Source organism: Colobus angolensis, unplaced genomic scaffold, assembly GCF_000951035.1.
Source record: "Colobus angolensis palliatus isolate OR3802 unplaced genomic scaffold, Cang.pa_1.0 Scaffold104, whole genome shotgun sequence".
In the NCBI taxonomy this organism is placed as follows: domain Eukaryota; kingdom Metazoa; phylum Chordata; class Mammalia; order Primates; family Cercopithecidae; genus Colobus; species Colobus angolensis.
Window position 1 is genome coordinate 1,967,426 of NW_012111364.1, and position 20,871 is coordinate 1,988,296.

The 20,871-nt window shown below is 33.8% G+C and overlaps 1 protein-coding gene across 2 annotated transcripts in view; it reads left to right on the forward strand.

Annotated features, from left to right (window-relative positions):
- Positions 1-20,871, forward strand: part of DGKB (diacylglycerol kinase, beta 90kDa) — a 766,018-nt gene that overhangs the window by 555,676 nt on the left and 189,471 nt on the right. For both annotated transcript variants that reach the window (XM_011942803.1, XM_011942812.1), the window contains one exon: positions 20,344-20,434. In XM_011942803.1, coding sequence (XP_011798193.1) covers positions 20,344-20,434 — 91 coding nt within the window. The remainder of the gene's footprint in view (positions 1-20,343; positions 20,435-20,871) is intronic.

Consider the following 20,871-nt stretch of genomic DNA (forward strand, 5'->3'; position numbering starts at 1 on the left):
TGACTAAGATTTCTGCATTCATGGAAACAAGTAGAGAATAATGAGGCTAAGTGAAGTGTTGGACGGTATAGAACTTAGGTTGGTTCAAGAGTTAATAGAGATCTCATACCTCATCTTTACCAGGCCTTCGCTTTTGTATTATTTGCCAGTAGCTAAGAATATAATCATTAATAATTACAAGGTAGATATGATCTATGTATTATACAAATATACATATATAAATATACTATATACAAAAAGGAAATTATTTTGTCAAGTCCTTAGACTTGCATCACTTTGTGACAGGATTTGAATTTATACTGTCAGTTCTGGGCTATTCCTTCTCCTTCTAACTCTGTTCTGATTCTTTTACATATATCACTCCAGCAATGAGTGAGCAAGACCTGAAGTTAAAGATTATAATTACTGAGAGACAAAAACTCTTAGAAGATATAGGTATGTTTATTGACTCTCAGAAGATAAATTCTGGTACAAATTCTACTGCATTAAGACTTGGCTTCCTCCTCCACTGGAGAAAAAATTTCTGCAAAACTTTTCTGCCCTAAAAGTAGGATTCCACCATTAAGAAATTTATTCTCATTATTAATTCTCCAAATATCAAGTACTTATAAGGACAAACCACTATGGAGGTGATAAAAATTAAACTGGAATGAAGAGGCCCTACCCTCAAGATGTTGACTATCTAGGAGGACATAAAAAAACCATAAATGATCACAATATTTGAAAGTGGTAAGTTTCAAAAGAAAAGTAGAAATTTGATGTTTACAGCCAGTGTCATAACGTGGTATTAGGCCTACCAAATATATTCACTTATGTGACACATTTGCAGATGGTGACCTTCTATATGATAATTTTGGTGCATTTCCTTAGAAAATTCTGTTTTTCTGAGGTCTGTTGCTCCACGACTTTTGGTTCTTGAGATTTATGCTCCTGTGCAGTCTGGGCCTGAGCTTCATTAGCACCTGATTTACCATGAGTGCAGATGGTTATTGGAAATAAAAAGTCAGCCATTTCCTATGATTAAATCTCTCATGGGCGGCATCTCCCTCTTAGCTATTTCCTTAGTATTGCATATGATTCATTCGCAAGCAGAACAGTGATTATTATATGATTGTTAAATCTAAAGTGGAAAGGAAAGTAGAATATTAGAAAAAGTCTAGTAGCTTATTAATATATATTATGTGCTACAATGAAAATGATTTTACCTAAGTATTAGCAAGATGATAGATTTATGGATGATGAGAGAAAATTACTCTATTGTGATGACTGAATGTAACAAAAAGAATACAGATTTTCTCTTTTATTCCTTCCCTTTCCTTCCTTTCTTCCTCCCTCCCTCCCTCCTTCCCTTCCTTCCTTTCCTTCCCCTTCCTTTTTTTTTTTTCCTTTGCTTGCCCTGTTTGAAGGAGTTATTGTTTAAACCAGTAATCCCCCAAAATGCCTCCTCATTTTTGTCACTTGCCAGCACTTCTGGGCAATAATTTTATTGTGATTCTTGCAGGCAAAGGACAGGAATTTCAGGGTTGTTAATTGCTATTTCTATATTTTTAGAGCTTAGAGGAAAGCAAACCTTGTTTTTAACAGAAATGTGTGCTAGTTGTTTTATTGGAAATAATTGTTATTTTTTCATTTGGCACATTTATGAGAATAGTAGTAGTGTTGGAAAAATTTCATCACTTTCAAAATTTTGCATATTCTTTGTATTATACTGAGTCAATAAAGTCGATGGCCACACAGTATAGAGCTAACCTGTAGAATAGAAACTTGTTGATTTGCCTAGTTATATACAGTATTTAACTGCCCTATCATATTTCTTTTCTTTCCTGTTAAAGTCTAATTGTACAATTGAAAGACAATCACAATTACCAAAGCTCATTTCTCTCTAATTCATTTTCATTATTAGATTTATTTAGGTTACTTAGTTTCTACTCTAAGAGTTTAGATATGAAAGAAGCCTTAGTAATGAAATTTAAGCACTGCCTCTGCTGATTTTTTTGGAGCATGTTTTGCTTCTATTTCCCGAATGCTCTTGTAGCAAATAATTGCTTAAAAAGATAAAATGCACATACACAAAGAAACCCCTTTTTTTTTTTTTTTTTTTTAATACAAGCACTACCACTAACTGTATCCTCCACATGTCAAATATGCTACACAGCTAAATGCCTGGCCATAACCTACTAGCACAATCTTATCTCTTCATGAGCTAACCCTCTATCGCAGGCTCATAGGCCTTCTTTCCACTGGTTTCTGGTATCGGCTCCTTTCTCCCACAGTGACTTTGCACTTACAAGTCGCCTGTGCCAGAAATGTGCTTCCCCCTAGGAATCACAACCTATCATAAAATATTTTTACTTCTCTTTCTTTTACATGCCACCATAGCAATTTCACAATATTTGTGTGACTATTTGAAGAGTCTGTGTCGTTTCCTCTATACAATACATTAGAGACTATAAACAAAGATTATGAAAGCTTTTGCTGAGTTTTGCATATGTTGCATTTATCACAGTGTCTGGTATATATGTTTTTGTGTCTTTTATCTATTTGTTCTTAGCACACCAGGCTAGTTTTAGTTTTATTTGTTCTTAGCACACCAGACTAAGTTTTTAGTAGCTTTAATCAGCAGTAAATTACTGTTTCTCATATTTCTGTGAATTAGCCTGGCAGTTCTTTAGCTATAGTAATCTGGTGGAGAAGCCAGAGGCTAAGCCCAGCCAGGATACTGTGTCTCCCTCTCCTAGTGGTTTTCCATTCGGGGCTTATTAACACAGAAGTCTCATGACAATGCTCCAAGAAGGGGAAGGTGACATTTATGAACCCCACAAAGCAAAGGATCTGGAGCTTACACATCACTTCCGTAATGTTCCATTTGTCAAAATGAGTCACAAGGTTGGTCCTGATTCAAGAGGGCCTAGAAAGAGATTCACGTCTGGAAGGGAGAAGCAGTAGCACAGTCTCACTGCATAGAAGGAAGCTTACAGGAATGGGAAGAACTCCTGCCTGTTAAACAATCTACCACTGTATTAAATAGTACATTGTAATACATTAATAGACATGTAATACCAAACAAAATAATACAATAATATGAACGTAATTGTCATTTAATTATAAAACCTAGCCCAGAAATTGACTAGATTAACTGTTTTATGTTTTGTTGAATTTTGTTTTAGGTTTTTATTGTATATACACTTTAAGAATGAGAAGAGGTGGAGAGAGTGTTATATTAATTCTAAGTTATATAGGCAATCTAATCTTACAGTTATATAAATAATAATTATAAGCAATATGAGGGCAGAAACTTTATATATTTTAATCATTGATGAATTTCCAGCAACTAGAATAGTGCTTCATGCATAACAAGTATTCAATAAATACTTGTTTAATGAATGAATGAGCAAAAATAAAAGACATTTTCTCTGTGGTCTTCCCTTTTATGTTCATTGGGAAGTTGCCATTTGTTCTCATCTTTCTCGAATGATTAAATTCCAAATTTTTAGAGAAATAACTTAACAAGAAATAGAGGTCCTGCTCACATATGTTGTTCAATGAATTCTTGATAATCAAATGCCAAAATGTAGGGACATTAAAACACAAGAATAATCTTTATGAGTTATTTTATGAACATTTGATCACCCACTAGAAAGAGCCTCCAGGAGATTTTGCTTTCTTATTGATTGGTACAAAATGACAGTAATATATTTTCTCTAATCTCTGTAATCTGTTCAGTATACAAAGCATATCTAAATGAGTCACTAACCTAAATGAGTGACCGTAAATATCCAATAATATTCAGAATTTGATTTCAATACTGTATCTAGATTCAGGCTGCAGTACTATTTCTCTGGACAAGAGTCTCACTTTGTTCTGACTCATGTAAAAATACAGGTCATTTTTAAAATTTAAATCTGGTAAATGAATGCCACATGTTGCTAGTATTTTAATATAGAGAAAAAGGGTGATTTGGCTATTTGTTGATGGTAATGCAAATTGAAACTAGTTTTATCTTATAAAAATATTCCCAGTTGGAATTCATCTCCATTTATTATCTGTTTATATGGACATAATTTCAAATAGGAGAAAATGGTATAAGGGCTAGGCATATTTTAAAAACAAAACATTAGATAATATTGGAGAGAAAAGGAGAGGGGATGTTTCCTTTACGTACATCTTAGAATTATTTAACATGTACTTGAATCTACTGGCAAAATGATTAATCCCCAAATGACAATTCCTACATCTGTCAATTAGTTTCTGTACAAGTCAGCTTGAATATTTTATATAAATTATAGCATTATGACTGGAAACAAAAACAGATCATGATATTTCAGGGAGTCATCTGAGTCCCTCAAGATGTAAATCAATGACAAAAAATGCAATCTAAATAATAATGGATTTACTGATTCATGTGTTAGACTATATAATTCTTCAATTTGATTAAGAATATCACTATTTTCAATATAATTCAAGTAGCCTGATTCTTATTTCTTATCATTTTTCTACAAGATAATTAATGTGTATGTAAAACCACTCTTTCATAGCATTAGAAAAAGGAGAATTGTTCTGTTTTCTTCTATTTCTAGCATGAGAGAACTTTTAAGGTGATTGGCATTTTCAAAATGCAAAGTTATGCTTCTTGTTACAGAATTGGAAAAAGACTGCTGATGTGTGAAGAAAAACAAAAGGTAAAAAACACTTAACTAATTTTCAGAGAATAGAAACAAGTTTTATTAGAAGTATTTCTTTTTAAGTTGTGAAGCTGTGGTATTCTTCATAGAATATAGGTAAGGGAAATAATGTGTGAAGGAGCTAGAGAGGTGTAAATTTTTCTCGATTTTTGCAAGTTTTACAAAATATAGCATCTAAAAATTGATTAAGAAAAATAGATTAGAATGTAGCAGATATAATATGTTCTAATGTTACACAATTATTGATTTAAAATTATTCTATACCACTGAAGACATTTGAAAAGTATTAATTGGCCTTTCAGTGATGAAACTAAAGGTATTTTTCCAAAATAAATATATACTCTCTTTTTTCACATGTTGAACTGCCTATGTTGCATTTTGAGATTGCTTTGTCTGGTGATTTGGGGTGTCATTCATATTTGAATATGCCAAGCAAATATTAATAAACAAGGTTATTTAGCTTAATAATCTGAATTCCCTTCAAATATTTGTTAGATGCCCAAAGTTACCAATTAATGTCTATACTAGTTGCAAAAAGTTGCCCATGATTTAGGATGGGAAATCTGACCTGTCTTTGAAGTCTACTGAAAAACCTACATTGAATTAACTTCCTGAAACTTAGTAGGTGCTCCTTAAATATCTGTTGAACTCTATTAAAACTATTGAACTCTATATTCTTTTTTAAAATATATACTTTAAGTTCTAAGGTACATGTGTGCAACGTGAAGGTTTGTTACATAGTTAAACATGTGCTATGTCAGTTTGCTGCACCCATTAACTCGTCATTTACATTAGGTATTTCTCCTAATGCTATCCCTCCCCCAGCCCTTCACCCCATGACAGGCCCCAGTGTGCGATGTTCCCCTCCCTGTGTCCAAGTGTTCTCATTGTTCAGTTCCCACCTATGAGTGAAAAAACATGCAGTGTTTGGTTTTCTGTCCTTGTGATAGTTTGCTCAGAATGATGGTTTCGAGCTGTATCCATGTCCCTGCAAAGGACATGAACTCATCCTTTTTTATGGCTGCATAGTATTTCATGGTGTATATGTGCCACATTTTCTTAATCCAGTCTACCACTGATGGACATTTGGGTTGGTTCCAAGTCTCTGCTTTTGTGAATAGTGCTGCAATAAACATATGTGTGCATGTGTCTTTATAGCAGCATGATTTATAATCCTTTGGGTAAATACTCAGTAATGGGATCTCTGTGTCACATGATATTTCCAGTGATAGATCCCTGAAGAATAGCCACACTGTCTTCCACAATGGTTGAACTAATTTACACTCCCACCAACAGTGTAAAAGCATTTCTATTTATCCACATCCTCTCCAGCATCTGTTGTTTCCTGAGTTTTTAATGATCGCCATTCTAACGGGTGTGAGATGGTATCTCATTGTGGTTTTGATTTGCATTTCTCTGATGACCAGTGATGATGAGCATTTTTTAATGTGTCTGTTGGCTGTATAAATGTCTTCTTTGAGAAGCATCTCCTCATATCCTTTGCCCACTTTTTGATGGGGTTACTTGATTTTTTTCTTGTGAATTTGTTTAAGCTCTTTGTAGATTCTGGATATTAGCCCTTTGTCAGATGGGTAGATTGCATAAATTCTCTCCCATTCTGTAGGTTGCCTATTCATGCTGATGGTAGTTTCTTTTGCTGTGTAGAAGCTCTTTAGTTTAATCAGATCCCATTTGTCAATTTTGGCTTTTGTTACCATTGCTTTTGGTGTTTTAGCAATGAAGTCCTTGCCCATGCCTATGTCCAGAATGGTATTGCCTAGGTTTTCTTCTAGGGTTTTTATGGTTTTAGGTCTAACATTTAAGTCTTTAATCCATCTTGAATTAATTTTTGTATAAGGTGTAAGGAAGGGATCCAGTTTCAGCTTTCTACATATGGCTACCCAGCTTTCCCAGCACCACATATTAAATAGGGAATCCTTCCCCCATTGCTTGTTTTTATCAGGTTTGTCAAAGATCAGATGGTTGTAGATGTGTGGCATTACTTCTGAGGCTTCTGTTCTGTTCCATTGATGTATATATATATATACACACACACATATATATACACACATATATATACACGCACATATATATGTGTGTATATATATGTTTTGGTACCAATACCATGCTGTTTTGGTTACTGTAGCCTTGCAGTATAGTTTGAAGTCAGGTAGTGTGATGCCTCCAGCTTTGTTCTTTTTGCTTAGGATTGTCTTGGCAATGCAGGCTCCTTTTTGGGCCCATATGAACTTTAAAGTATTTTTTTCCAATTCTGTGAAGAAAGTCATTGGTAGCTTGATGGCGATGGCCTTGAATCTATAAATTATCTTGGGCAGTATGGCCATTTTTACAATTCTTCCTAACCATGAGCATGGAATGTTCTTCCATTTGTATTTTGTTGAACATGGTTTGTAGTTCTCCTTGAAGAGATCCTTCACATCCCTTGTAAGTTGGATTCCTAGGTGTTTTATTCTCTTTGTAGCAATTGTGAATTGGAATTCACTCATGTTTCGGCTCTGCTGTCTGCTATTGGTGTACTTGTGAATTTTGCACATTGATTTTGTATTCTGAGACTTTGCTGAAGTTGCTTATCAGCTTAAGCAGATTTTGGGCTGAGATGATGGGGTTTCTTAAATATACAATCATGTCATCTGAAAATAGGGAGAATTTGACTTCCTCTTTTCCTTATTGAATATGGCTAACTAGAAAAAACAGTGTAGAGAAGATTTTAAATGACCTGATGGAGCTGAAAACCATGGCATGAGAACTACGTGAGGCATGCATAAGCTTCAATAGCCGAATCAATCAAGTGGAAGAAAGGGTATCAGTGACTGAAGAACAAATTAATGAAATAAATCAAGAAGTTTAAAGAACAAAGAGTAAAAAGAAATGAACAAAGCCTCTAAGAAATATGGGATTATATGTGAAAAGACCAAATCTACATTTGACTGGTATACCTGAAAGTGACAGGGAGAATGAAACCAAGTTAGAAAACACACTTCAGGATATTATCCAGGAGAACTTCCCCAACCTAGTAAGGCAGGCCAACATTCAAATTCAGGAAATACAGAGAACATCACAAAGATACTCCTCGAGAAGAGCAACCTCAAGACACATAACTGTCAGATTCACCAAGGTTAAAATGAAGGAAAAAATATTAAGGGCAGCCAGAGAGAAAGGTCGGGTTACCCACAAAGGGAAGCCCATCAGACTAACAGTGGATCTCTCGGCAGAAACTCTACAAGCCAGAAGAGTAGAGGCCAATATTCAACATTCTTAAAGAAAAGAATTTTCAACCCAGAATTTCATATCCAGCCAAACTAAGCTTCATAAGTGAAGGATAAATAAAATCCTTTACAGACAAGCAAATGCTGAGAGATTTTGTCACCATGAAGCCTGCCTTACAAGAACTTCTGAAGGAAGCACTAAACATGGAAAGGAACAACCAGTACCAGTCACTGCAAAAATATGCCAAATTGTAAAGACCATAGATGCGATAAAGAAACTGCATCAACTAATAGGCAAAATAACCAGCTAACATCACAATCACAGGATCAAATTCACACATAACAATATTAACCTTAAATGTAAATGGGCTAAATGCCCCAATTAAAAGACACAGACTGGCAAATTGGATAAAGAGTCAAGACCTATTGGTGTGCTATATTCAGGAGACCCATCTCACGTGCAAAGACACATGTAGGCTCAAAATAGAGGGATGGAGGAAGACCTACCAAGAAATGGAAACAACAACAACAACAAAAAGCAGGGGTTGCAATTCTAGTCACTGATAAAAAAGACTTTAAACCAACAAAGATCAAAAGAGACAAAGAAGGCCATTACATAAAGGTAAAGGGATCAATTCAACAAGAAGAGCTAACTATCCTAAATATATATGCAACTAATACAGGAGCACCCAGATTCATAAAGCAAGTCCTTAGAGACTTACAAAGGGACTTAGACTCCCACACAACAATAATGGGAGACTTTTACAACCCACTGTCAATATTAGACAGATCAACGAGACAGAAGGTTAACAAGGATATCCAGGACATGAACTCAGCTCTGCACCAAGAGGACCAAATAGACATCTACAGAACTCTCCACCTCAAATCAACAGAATATACATTCTTCTCAGCACCACATCACACTTATTCCAAAACTGACCACATAGTTGGAAGTAAAGCACTCCTCAGCAAATGTAAATGAACAGAAATCACAACAAACTGTCTCTGAGACCACAGTGAAATCAAACTAGAACTCACGATTAAGAAACTCACTCAAAATCATACAACTACATGGAAACTGAACAACCTGCTCCTGAATGACTACTTGGTAAATAATAAAATGAATGCAGAAATAAAGATGTTCTTTGAAACCAATGGAACGAAGATACAACGTACCACAATCTCTGAGATACATTTAAAGCAGTGTGAAAAGGGAAATTTATAGCACGAAATGTCCACAAGAGAAAGCAGGAAAGATCTAAAATTGACACCCTAACATCACAAAAATTAAAAGAACTAGAGAAACAAGAGCAAACAAATTAAAAAGCTAACAGAAGGCAAAAAATAACTAAGATTAGAGCAGAACTGAAGGAGATAAGAGATATTAAAAAACCCTCAAAAAATCAATGAATCCAGGAGCTGGTTTTTTGAAAAGATCAACAAAATTGATAGACTGCTAGAAAGACTAATAAAGAAGAAAACAGAGAAGATTCAAATAGACACAATAAAAAATGATAAAGGGGATATCACCCAATCCCACAGAAATACAAACTACCATCAGATAATACTATAAACACCTCTATGCAAATAAACTAGAAAATCTAGAAGAAAGGGATAAATTCCTGGACACACACACTCTCCCAAGACTAAACCAGGAAGAAGTGGAATCTCTGAATAGACCAATAACAGGCTCTGAAATTGAGGCAATAACTGATAGCCTACCAACCAAAAAAAGTCCAGGACGAGATGGATTCACAGCCAAATTCTACCAGAGGTACAAAGAGGAGCTGATACCATTCCTTCTGAAACTATTCCAATTAATAGAGAAAGAGAGAATCCTTCCTAACTCATTTTATGAGGCCAGCATCATCCTGATACCAAAGTCTGGCAGAAACACACACACAAAAAAGAGAATTGTAGACCAATATCCCTGATGAACATCAATGCGAAAATCCTCAATAAAATGCTGCCAAACCAAATCCAACAGCACATCAAAAAGCTTATCCACCACTATCAAGTTGGTTTCATCCCTGGGATGCAAGGCTGGTTCAGCATACACAAATCAATCAACATAATCCATCACATAAACAGAACCAACAACAAAAACCACGATTATCTCCATAGATGCAGAAAAGGCCTTTGACAAAATTCAAGAGCCTTCATGCTAAAAACTCTCAATAAACTAGGTATTGATGGAACGTATCTCAAAATAATAGGAGCTGTTTATGACAAACCCACAGCCAATATCATACCGAATGGGCAAAAACTGGAAACATTCCTTTTGAAAACTGGCACAAGACAGGGATGCCCTCTCTCACCACTCCTATTCAACAGTGTTGGATGTTCTGGCCAGGGCAATCAGACAAGGAGAAAGAAATGAACTTTATATTCTTACAGTCTCACACCTGTGCTTAAACAATTGATTGACTTAATGCATTCAATAAAGACCACTAAATAGGATGGGGGGTGGTGGAGAGAGACAGGGAGGGAGAGAGAGAGAGGGAGAGAGCCAAGAAAGTCAACTGGTGAATAGCAGAAAGGGGATGGGGGAACAAGCAATTCTTCCACTATTTGTTGTCTAGCTCAACATAGTCAGCTAGTATAATCCAGCTAGTTGTTTCTGCTGCCTAGGAAGGTTATTTGGGTTTTCCAGTGGGCACTGTCTTGATTATGTGATCATCCATAGTCCAGAGTCTCACTCTCATCTTGGTAAATGCAGAGACATAATTGAATCATGACACCCAGAAATGGTCAGGCTCTTATTCACTTGCTCAACTTTACCTACTATAAAATATATATACCACTTATATATAGGGGAGGTGATGATAATTCCTTTCCAGGGATTCAGATACACAATTCCATAATTTAAAACATCCCATTAATGATATCAAAATCCATAGAAAGCCAAATTAACTTCCAGATTTCTTGGTTACTATGGAATTTCAGCAAAAGAACCTTTGGAAGGCCTAGCCAATTTCCTTTTAAGGAGAGCTCTCAACTTGCTTTTATTGTATACACACATACCATCTTGTGTATCTCCTTTATAGCACTTGATCTCAGTTTATAGTAAATAATGTATTTTTTCTAATACAAAGTAAGTGTTCTTCAGAGATCTTTTCTTGTATAAACATAATTCCAATTCTTATCACAGTACTGGACCTATAGTAAATGCTCAGATTATTGAATAAATGAATTTATATTCTACTAGAAAGAGGGTTATGCTAACCTCCCTTGATATCCAAAGTCAGGAGTAGAAACGTGCTAATATGTGCATTTGTAGTGCCCTCTTATTTTTTAAGTCTTATTGAAAACAATTTTTGTTTGTTGGACACTTTTTATTTATGATTATTATTCAATTAAATAAACTACAGCTTTTTGTGTATACAGGAACACATACCTTATTACATTTTGCTATCAGTTTTCACTAGGCTGTACATGTTCCTATTTATATTATAGAGAAATAACATATCTTAAATATTTTTGCAGATAATCTCAGACATCAAGGTATATTTTATTAATTCAAACACCACAAGATGACTCTATTTGTAAGTTACTGGATGTGAGATGGGGAAATATGAAAAGTGTCAACTTACTCACCACTCACTGGTCTATACAGACTTCACTGACAATGAAAAAATATCAGACGCAAATTGGGAGTCCTCCAAAATAGCAGCGTTTCATGTTTTTTTAAAAAAAAAATTATTTCACTCATATAAGTGTGAAAATGACTTAGAAAATTTAGGGGGACAGCAAGTCAGATGAGGAAAGTATATTCAGTGATATTTGTGTATCTTGGTACAAGATATAAACAAGGAATTATGCTGAACAGAAATTCTCTACTTTACCTCCTTTATTTCAGCCACTACCAAGTTTCATATTTAGAAAAATAATATTGTATGAAAAATATATCACTTCATTTATGTTTTCTAGTATCTCAATAATATATGTGAAAATTCTCTTATAAAACATAATGGGTTATGTTTTGAGTATGCTTTGGCTGCAAGTGACAGAATATGCAAAATAAATAATGAGTCTATTTATAAATTTCTCATGAGTAGAAATTCAGAGACTATTTCACGGTTACTGATGAGCCACTTCAGCTCTGTCCATCATCTGGGTCATCTCTGGGTTTACCTTGTCTTTTCCTGCATGGAGGCAAGATGGCTGCTTCATCTTCAGTTATTTTTCCTTCACAACATGCAAAAACAGGAAAAGAGAGGCAAAGCTTTTACTTTGTATGTGTCTTGATCAGAGAAAAAAATCTTTCCTAGATGCCCACTGTATACTTCCCTCAGGTTCCATTAGTCAGCTCTAGGTTACATTGTCTTCTTTAGTTGGCTTATTTCAGAAGAGGGAAATAAAGGCACTTAAACAGAAATATGAACAAAGGTGTCTTCTAATGATGAGCTTTCTGGCCTATAACATTTTCCTTATGGCTAAGGAAAAACAGGTTCAAGTGATGCTGCATTCATTATTGTATATAATGAGAGACATTTTGGGAAAAAAAGCTAAGGTTTCTTGAGCTAGATTTTGCTACTTCCCATGAAATATTGGAAGCATCACTTCTAAGCTCATTTGAGACAGTGCTATGATCTGTAGCAACAGCAATTATTACTATCATACATTTCATTAAATCTTTCTAACAAATTTCTTAGGGACACTTTTATTATTATGAAACATTTATTTTTGTTTGTTTGTTTTTGAGACAGAGTTTCACTCTTGTTGCCCAGGCTGGAATGTAATGTCACGACCTCAGCTCACTGCAACCTCCGCCTCCCGAGTTCAGATGATTCTCCTGTCTCAGCCTCCCGAGTAGCCGGGATTACAGGCACATGCCACCATGCCGGGCTAATTTTTGTATTTTTAGTAGAGACTGGGTTTCACCATGTTGGTCAAGCTGGTCTCAAACTCCTGACCTCATGATCCGCCTACCTCTGCCTCCCAAAGTGCTGGGATTACAGGCGTGAACCACTAATAATAAAGATTTAATTATTATTGAAATATATTCAATTCTCTACATGATTGGTTATTGTTTAAACATTTTATAGGTTTCATTTTACATTTCATATCATTATGAATTTATCACTGCTCTTAGGGACTTACTTTGTGTACCTTTTTGGTATGACTCTGCCATGTGGGATCACTACTGCTTAGATACTTTTTCCATTTTCATTCTGTTAATTAGTTCTAATGTACAATACAAATGGAGAACAAGAGAACACTTAGGTAAGAAATAATTAGTATTATGATAGAAAATTCTTATACATCAAAACACTGAAATAACCATGTTTTTTTCCATAGGGAATTGTTGAAATAATTAAAAACTAAAATATTTGATCTTTGGGTGCATCCTTCTCATACACTTATATATAAAAAAAGTTTCTTTACTCCTGTAAAAGTAATTCAGGTTAAAAATTATAGTTTTAGAATATCCATCTTTTCTTTTACAAACTAAGATGGAGTATCATATGATTCTGTCTGAAGTTTCTATAGCTTGTTTCATTGTCTCCCTGGGACTTAACAAGCACATCTTATGAATGAGCATTAGATACAAGCATTTTTATATGTCATTTGAATAAATTTATATCTCTACCTGTTGTCTGGAAATATGAAAAATGTTTGCTTTCTTCGGTATGAATATTGAATGTCTCCACTGCAGTGATTATAGCTGTGTTTCCTCCTTATAAAATCATATTGTCAACATTATTCTCTTACTCCAAAAACAGTACACGTTTCTATGAACAAAAAAGCCTGGGTTTAGGGGTTTAAATAAAATGGAGTTCTTTCTATAACATGTATAGAATTTAGGGTCACTTCCACCACTAATGTGTTCATATGAATAGTAATTGTCATAAAATTGTAGTTTCAAGTTTCTATGAACAAATACATAACTTTTATATACTTAAATTTGATACTATAATTTTTACAAATTTGAGTAAAAGTTCCCATTCATGCCACTATTACATACTTTGAGCAACCTTTTTCATAAGTCTTTATTGGTGATTTATAGTTGCCAATAAAAGAAAATTACACTGCTGATTTTATTCAACTGGTCCAGGACTTAGTTCTTAACAAATACCTATGGCCATAGTTCATACAGATGACATTTAATTTCCCAGGGGACTTCAAGAAGTAATGAAAAACAAACTACAAATGTATCCTCCCTTTCCTTCTGCACTGACCTAGGGCTCCTTTGCCGACCAGGCCCCCTGTGCCCTGCCAACATTCTGCCTGCTGCAGCTACTCTGGGAGTGTTTTTCCCTCCCTGAACTGCAGCTTTCAGAAACTGCACATTCACTGGTGAATCAGGTCCCACCGGGGCCCTTCCATTTGACTTGTGGTGTATTTTTTAAAGTGATATCTCATTACATTTAGGAATAAATGAGTAACCCTATAACCCATGTTTAGTGTAACGTTTCTTGGCAATGAAAAAGTGAATAAAACCGAATTGATTCTATGACATAAATGTACCACTTGAAACACTTACTTTGCAGTATTACTATAAGTCAACATTTCCCATTAACCACCATAGTTAAGCAAGTCCAAATTCCTGCTATGCTTCAAGGGTATGGCACAGAATTATGAGACTGAGTTTTAGTACTAAAATAAAGTTATTGCATAACATAGTTAAAAACTATGTTCTCCATGAGAAAATTATTTTAAAGCCAGATTTGAAACGAACTTAAAATATTTTAATAATAGAACAAAAGTAAAAACAACTAATTAAAAAGATGGTATTTCTGAAACATTCTTAGTAATTAAATATTTAATTCCATTTTAACTAAACTACTTAGAATATTTTTTATTTGAAAAGCTAGTATCAAAAGAGATTTATTTTCTCCTCTGTTGAGCATGTTATCTACACAATATAAGTCAAATCACTTAGTTAAGGATGCTTGAAAATGAGTTCAGTGTCTAGCAGAAGTCTTTCTGTTTTATACATAATAAATTATCTTCCTGTGCCACCTAAATCCCCACTAAATACATGAAAAATAATAAAACAAATGCACCTGTAAGAAAAAAATATGACTTCTCAGAGTAATTTCAGTAAGTTAAAACTTTTTCGTTTGCTTATGACTTTTGAGCCTTCTACAGTAAGACAAATGAGATAATTTCATAGCCCTCTATATGTTACATCTTTGTTAGAAATGAGTTTCATGTCTGCTTAGGTAACTTTGTATTCTTTTTGGAAAATGCACTGGTACTTTACTTTCATTTGTTTGTTTTGTTTTATGTTTGCCACATTAACGTTACTAAGCCAATGAAAGCCAAAATAAAAGACATGTAAGGCAGGAAGAAAAACTCCAAGGAAAATATATTGCTGGAAATTAAATTACCCATTTGAAAGGTAAAAACTTGAAGAACTGAATATTAACTAAATTTCATAGCAACAAGGATTTTGCTTGAACAAAATCTCTGATAGTTCACATTACTCAGGACATGTAACAGAAGCAAAATTAGTTAGTATGAAAATGCCAAGTAAATGGGAGCAAATTTCTTCATCTTTACCTGACTATCTGGTAGCCAAGCACTTTAAGCATTAAATGGAAACTTGTAGATTTACAATTACATTCATTGGCATAGGGTTTATTATGTTAATTCAAATAATAATTATATGAATAACTTTTTGTGAGGTTTATAGGACCTTTGTTACTATCCTTGGAGCCACAAAATCTGTCCAGGAATACAATAAACTTGACTTTGCTGTGACCATTTCACAGTAGGTTAAATGTCCAGTTGCCATATTCTTAAAGCCCAAAGCTATGTTTTCACTGACAAATTTAAGTTTGAATTATTTGGATCATTTTCTAATGTGAGCCATAAAAACAGATAGCATAAATGCTTAAATGTGCTTTTTTGCATTTCTACAACCTAAAACCAGTTTGGTTGAAAAAAAATAAAACTTAACAGCCTTTAATTTGTCATGTGGAATCTGATACCATGTGCATTTTATTACCTCCATATATTTATCTAAGTGAAACATAAAATGGTTGTAATAATGGAGAATTTAAAGTAGCTTTTGCACATGAGCAGTAATGCTAACTAATACGGTGAATAAGGGCTGAATGCAAATTCTCAGAATTTCTGTTTCTTGTGATATGTTTGCTAAAGTGAGTATATCTTGGATAACTGATAGAAACACACATAATCCTAATTAAGCTATGAAGAACTCTGATGGACATAATGTAAATACAAGGAATAATCATTTCTATACAAGCCAAAGCCTTGTGTGTGTGTGTGTGTGTGTATTTATTTATTTATTTTAATTTTCAAACTACAATACAGTGTACATTAAATCACAGAACCTGCCAAAATATAAACCCATATCTCTTTGTATGCTGGATTAAGACTCTGGTATTCTCATCTATGCATTCAGAGATAATCTACGTATGGAATAAATCAGTATAATCAAATATCACCAGTTCCTATTGATTCTACCTCATTTATAGCTCTTGAATTCAACCCCTCTTTTCAATTTCTCTTGCCATTTGGTTAGGCCTTCAATTATATTTTATATGAATTACTCCAATAACTACAGTTCTCTTAATGACACCAGCATTTCAACCCTCCAGCCCATTTTTGTGTTTCTGACAGATTTGTTTGCCCATAAAACAAAGTTCACCATGTCACCCCTCTGCTAATAAACTTCTGTCAGCTTCTTCTTAATCCATAAGATCAAGTCTAAAACCATTGACTTACGTGTTCTGAAACAGACCGTACCACACTTGTTAGTCTGTATTCAGCCTACTCTTAAAATCATACAGCACTCCCAAAGGTGCACAGAACTTGTCTGCTTGCCTTCTACTTCTTATTCATTCACATGCTACCTTTTATTCTAAAGCTTGCAGGACTCTTGAGATAAAATTAGTTGAATCATTGAAGTGTGTTCCTCCTACAATATAGTTGGCTCATATTTCATTTAGAAATTATATTTATTATATTTTATAATAGACCAATGTTTTTATGTTCAGCTTTATTGAGGTACAAATCACCTGAAAATTACATATATTCAAGATTTTTTTTACTACTTTTTTATTTTGATCATTTTGATAAGTGTGGGATGATATCTCATTGTGGTTTTAACTTGTATTTCTCTAAAAGCTAATGTTGCTGAGCATCTTTACACATTTTTTTTTCCATCTGTATATCTATTTTGGTGAAATGTCTGTTTATGTCTTTTCTTTCTTTCTAATTAAATTGTTTGGGTTGTTTTTACTGTCAAATCATCAGAGTTCTCTATATATTCTAAATACTAGTCTTTGCTATGATGCATTCATACCATATACTACTACTCAGTGATAAAAGAAACTGTTGATAGTGAAACAACTTGGATGAATCTAAGTGAGAAATTCAAATGCCAAAATTTGTTTATTATATAAGTCCACTTATATCTATTCTTGAAATAAAAAAAAATTATAGAACTGGATGACAGATTCGTGGTCGTCAGAGTAAAGGAAGGAGTGGGGGCAGGTGGAAGTGGATGTGGTTATAAAAGGGCAACATGAGGGAACCTAAGGGAACCTTGTGGTGATGGGAATGTTCTGCATCTTGACTGTATCAATGTCAGCACTGTGGTTGTCCTGTTGTACTAGTTTGCAAGATATTTTCATTGGGAGAAACTGTAACGGGCACATTGGACTCCTCCGTGTTACTTTTTACAACTGCACCGGAATTTAAAATTATCTCAAAATAATGTCTACTTATTATTCTCCAGCTTTATTAAGGTATAATTTACAAATAAAAATTGTATATATTCAAGATGTACAACATTATGTTTTCATATATTGTGAAATAATTATTACAATGAAGCTAATTACATATCCATCACTTCATAAAGTAACTTTTTGTGGTGAGAATACTTAAAATCTACTTTTCTAGTTAATTTCAAATATATAATACATTATTTTCCCCCTTGCTACCATACATTAATTATAGCCATCATACTGTACATTAGGTCTCCAAAACTTACTCATCTTATAACTGTAAGTCTGTATCCTTTGACCAACATTTCCTTATTTCCCCCATCCTTGACCCCTGATAACCATAGTTGTACTCTTTGCTTCTATGTATTTGACTTTTTTTGATTCTGCATATAAGTGAGATCATGTAAGATTTGTCTTTATGTTCTAGTTTCCCTCACTTAGCATAAGGTCCAAGAAGTTCATCTATGTTGCAACAAATAGCAGGATCTCCTTCTTTTTTAAGGCTGAATAATACTGTATGTGTGTGTGTGTGTGTGTGTGTGTGTGTGTGTGTGTACATATATCCACTGACAGACTCTTAGGTTGTTCATTCATCTTGGTGATTGTGAATAATGCTTCAAAGAACATAGGAGTGCAGACACCTCTTTGAGGTACCGATTTCATTTCTTTGGGGTATATATACAGAAGAGAGATTGCTGGATCATATGGTTGTTCTATTTTTAAATTTTTTTAGGAAACTTAGTACTGTTTTCCATAATGGCTATAGAAATTTATATTCTCACCAACAGTATACAAATGTTCCCTTTTCTCCACACCCTTGCCAGTACTTGTTATCTGAGGTGTTTTTGAAAATAGCCATCCTAACAAAAAAAAGAGGTGGTACCTAATTGAGGTTTTGAGACAGTACAGGGAAGAGACTCAGTCCTGGCAAATAAAGGCCATAATAACCAAGATCCTAGTGAGCTTCACATGCCCAGGCATACTCCCTCCACTAGCCTTCCTGCCTCCCTTAACAAACTGATATGCCCATAAATTTATAACATTCTTAGCTCCTTGGGGACAAAGGTAGTTGCATTTATATTTGTATCTTTAGTGCTTAACACAGCCAATGTTCTCATTAAACTTTTGTTGAATTAATGAATGAATCCTGGAAGATCTGGAGAAAAGAATAACACAAAAATGTTATAGGAAGTTGCTGAATATAGAAAGACTGTTCCAACAGTCATAACGTATTCATTAAGAATGTCTTCAGACCTCTTTGTATAAACCAATCTTTTTCTCGCCATCTACAGAATGATATGTTTTTCATCAGAATGATAAATCTCAATAGTAAAATATTTTAATTTTACATGACTTCAGTGTATAAATTTACAAAAGAATATCGATTCTATAAAATAGACATTTACATTAATTTAATATAGATGCATATGTAGATACAGGCCCATAGATCTTGTCATTACATGTTTACCTCCTACCGATCTCACCAGCTATCATCTATTTACATCTGCTCACATATATGAAATCAGGCCATAAACTAAGTCAAATATTCTCTGGAAAAGATTAAAGATTCATGGTGCTAGAATCCTATGAAACTTATCCTGACCTTCAGATTACTGGCCTGAATATGACTGATTCATGAAGGGATTGTGAATTTTGTAAGCAAGTAAAACCTTGTGAGAGCCTAAACATTATTGACTATGTTTAGATAGATAATATAACATTACTTTGTATTTTATAATTTCATATCAGAGAACTCTGTATAATAATAAGCACTCTACTGGGTTTAACATAGCATAATAATAAGCACTCTATTAGGTTTCATGTCATTTTCCAAACCAATAATAGGCTTGAACTAAGTAGTAAGGCCCTTGCCAAATGTCTTTTTAATTGTCAAAATGTTTTACATTCTAATGTAAGAAGCAGATATCAATATTTATAAGTTAAACAGAATACTTCAATTTGATATGAGAGACATACTCGAATACCATAACAAAAACTTCTTTGTTTCATTTCTATGTGTGAAAATGTCTGTCACTTACATGTATTATCTTCTAATTGAGGGCATGATCACTATTAGAACTATGTATAATCAAATATTGCATTTTTTCACAAGAACAAAGTTTCAAATCCAATACTAGATAATATACAAATCTATTTGACCTTTGTAAAATTACATTCAGTGATAGCAAATTTAATTACCTGGTACAAAAAGCCAAAAACACCATCAAGTCATAGAAGAAAATAAATTTTGAGTCTTTTACTTTAAGATTAAATACTTAAATTACTTCAATTATATTTTCTTTGCAACTTTTATTGATATAATATTATTACATTCTTAGTTATTTTATTCTATTTTAGTTCTTGAAATAACTAAAAAAACTTTATGCTGTATCATAATTTCCCACTATTGCACACTCTTCACTTGTTGCCTAAGAACAAGCTAAGAATCATGAGCATTAAAAGCATTTTTTTAAATGTGATGAAGCAACAAAAAATTAAAGGTGCACTTGAGTCTGCTAGATCAACACATTCTTATAATCCCCTCAAGGCCATCATACAGTTTGGCACCAACATTAAAGCTTTGAAAATTATATGATCATCTATTACATTTTAGATGTCACATGTCCTCAGACCTTTTCTATTATAACACAAGACAGAGTTACATCATTTTTTAAAAGATCCCTCTGTTAATGATGGTTGTCTAAGGTGCTTCTTCCTTTTCTTTTTCAGAATGAAGAACAAATTTTGGTATTTTGAGTTTGGCACATCTGAAACTTTCTCAGCCACCTGCAAGAAGCTACATGAATCTGTAGAAATAGAAGTAAGAAAAAAATGAATTCTCTTTTGTAATACAACGAAATGGCTTGAGCTTGGTTGTTAGTATGTTTGCATTGGAGCCCATGGAATGAAATATATATTAGCAATCCACAGAGACTTACTCAAGATTTTAAATTGTCATTTCTTTCACTCATTTGGAATACAGCACTATCTGACATACTAAAGTTAAGTGTAGATATGGGTTGTTTTATGATAGTATAAAAGAATGAGAAGTGGAACACAACTTTGGAAATCGATGCAGTTGTTACTGGGCATAGTGCAGCTAGAAAGGTGTAAGATAAAAGCAGTTGAAAAGAAAAAAGTTGCAGAATACATAAAAAATATTATTTTCGGGTCTCAATATTGTATAACCTTTAAAACACAGTTTGCTAAAATTGTACTTACTTTTATGAATAAAGGTTAAAAAGTATACTTTTCCAT